The following is a 2,507-nucleotide window of genomic DNA, read 5'->3' as shown; positions in this document are numbered from 1 at the left end:
CCATTAACGTAAATATCCGGTTGTCGCATGTTGAAATTCTTGTTTTTGTGAACAACCAAACATTTAGACTTACTGGATTTAACAACAAACCATTTGCAGTCGCCCAGTTATAAACGCGATGTAGGTCCGCGTTAAGTTTACTTATGCAGTCGTCTACATTGTCCACAAAGCCCTTTGAAAAATCTGCACCTCATCAGCATACATCATAATCTGACCGTGTGCTAGTTGACGAGGCAAGTTGTTCGCATATAATGAAAAAAGAAGTGGACCTATAATCGAGCCTTGGGGAAACCCCTTAGGTACGAACAAGGGGTTAGATAATATATTCCCTGCGTATACAGACTGCCGCCTATCGCTCAGATACGACATAATCAGACTCTTTGCCGTTGATGTGAAGTTAAACAAGTAAAAGCGTGCTAAGTTCGGCCGGGCCGAATCTTATATACCCTCCACCATGGATCGCATTTATCGAGTTCTTTGCCCAGCATCTCTTCTTAGGCAAAACAGGATATAAGAAAAGATTTGCTCTGCCATTAGAGTGATATCAATATATGGTCCGGTTTGGATTACAATTAAATTATATGTTGGAGACCTGTATAAAATGTCAGCCAATTCGAATAAGAATTGCGCCCTTTGGGAGCTGTATCGGGTTATAGACCGATGTCATGTATCCCCTTCCACCTACTCTTCGAGCCCACTGCACAATCATATCTTAAAGAATAATACTCCATTTTAGCCGCATTAATAAAACTGTTAACTTTCCTCCTGGCTTCACGGAATTCTTCTTTCAGCTCTGGAGACTTGAAACGCTTCCATCTATTGTAAGCCAAGTCTCTATCTATCGTGGCTTTGTTTTGGCAGAAACCATTTTAATCCGTATTGGAACTGTTGCATCATAGAGACGTAAAATGTTATCCGTCATGAAAGCCGTCTGCTGATCGACAGTTAAAAGTGTAAATATGTCATCCCAGTTCACCTGGTAGACCATACCAACTAAATGTTCATAATTCATATTACCGTAGTCGCGATAAGATATGTCCTCCCTTTCCTCCCGCAAATCAAAATCGTAGGCGAGATAAATCAGATCATGCTTAGAGAAACATGGAACAGAAATCTGATCATACAATGATATCTTCAATGAATTATTGACAAAGAACAAAGATAAGAGTGTATTGACGGTTGACGTGAAATGTGTGGGGTTTGTATTATTGTTGACGAATTGGCCAAGTGTAAACATAGCATTAGTCAGAGTTGAATGTATAAGTATGTTTGAGTTAAAGTCCCCAGTGATTATAACATCAGTAGAACCCAGTGTTACGGACTCCAGTACAACCTGAAGCCCATGTATGTCAATCGTATTATTCGGACGGTAGATACAACAAACTAAAACTTTCCCACGATTTGAAGATAGTTCAACAAACACGTATTCTATCTGGTCCCCGAATTCAGACTTTAAACGAATTCTAGCTTTCAGGTTTCTTCTGACATAAATGCCAACACCACCTTTGCGACTTCCCCTGTCAGATCTGAACACAGTATATCCATTTAAGTTAACGAGACCGTCAGCTATGGAAGGACTAAGCCACGTTTCCGATAGGCATATAATATCAATGCCTGATCCTTCAAAAATATATCAAAATTCATCAATCTTCCTTACCAGACTTTGAGAATTTATGTGGCATATCTTTAAACCATTTCTTTGCCTAGCCAGTATTCGATCCAAGTTTTATGTTCCGTCTTTGGAATTTGTATTAACATTACCAATTTGCATCATTTATTAATGTTAAAAAATTAAGGCAATTACTTATAGCGCAATTACATATAGAATTTCCTTTATGGATGGTAAGATAAAATTTAAAAATGCATTAAAGTGATACACAGTAAGAATCTTATCAAAAATATGATTAAAAATGCTATTATATGGTAGAAGAATATATAATAAACAAGCTATGTTTAGGTGAAAGCTATCGGGCGCGTCCACAGGTTGGGGATAGTGGAATTTATGCAGAGTAGCTGCAAATGAGCAGGCTGCGATGTCGAGGGGAGAGTCTCAGTGACTGACTCTTACTTAAATACTGAATGCCAATGATACTCGAAATCACGAGGCGAGTTATTGCCGTCTTTAAATAACCAATGGCCAACATCAGTGTCTGTTGTCAAGTTAGCGGCGGCTGAAAGCTGGCATAGGATTTTGAAGCCACATAACCCATGCGATTGGGCCAGAACCCGGATCCATACACGGAAAACTAAAAAGATTACTCTAAGAAACAAAAGAATAGTAAAAACGGACTCCATGATCAGCGCATCTGCACCTGCAACGTCTGTACTCTTCATAAAGAAGGTGCAGTATATGCACTGGCTGATACATTGGAAAAGTATAAGGGAGATATTAGCAGGATCAGGAAAGGCGTCACAATAAATGAAAATGGTGATGAACTATTCTATAGCTGCGATGACATGGGCATGAAATTGGCTGTGGTGGATTTGTGGTTAGTCGTGGACTGAAA

The 2,507-nt window shown here is 39.2% G+C and overlaps 1 protein-coding gene across 1 annotated transcript; it reads right to left on the bottom strand.

Annotated features, from left to right (window-relative positions):
• Positions 1-838: 838 nt before the first annotated feature.
• Positions 839-1,237, bottom strand: LOC131997258 (uncharacterized). The gene has a single exon (XM_059367912.1). It carries the CDS (start codon positions 1,235-1,237, stop codon positions 839-841), a length of 399 nt encoding a protein of 132 aa, XP_059223895.1.
• Positions 1,238-2,507: the final 1,270 nt, after the last annotated feature.

This window comes from Stomoxys calcitrans, chromosome 1 (genome assembly GCF_963082655.1).
Source record: "Stomoxys calcitrans chromosome 1, idStoCalc2.1, whole genome shotgun sequence".
NCBI lineage: Eukaryota > Metazoa > Arthropoda > Insecta > Diptera > Muscidae > Stomoxys > Stomoxys calcitrans.
Note: the sequence above shows the minus strand (reverse complement) of the source record. Positions and strands in the feature narration are given on the sequence as shown.

What these genes read in the sequence shown, in the direction of transcription:
- LOC131997258 (XM_059367912.1), bottom strand. Translation starts at nt 1,237, where the DNA reads ATGTTTACACTTGGCCAATTCGTCAACAATAATACAAACCCCACACAT.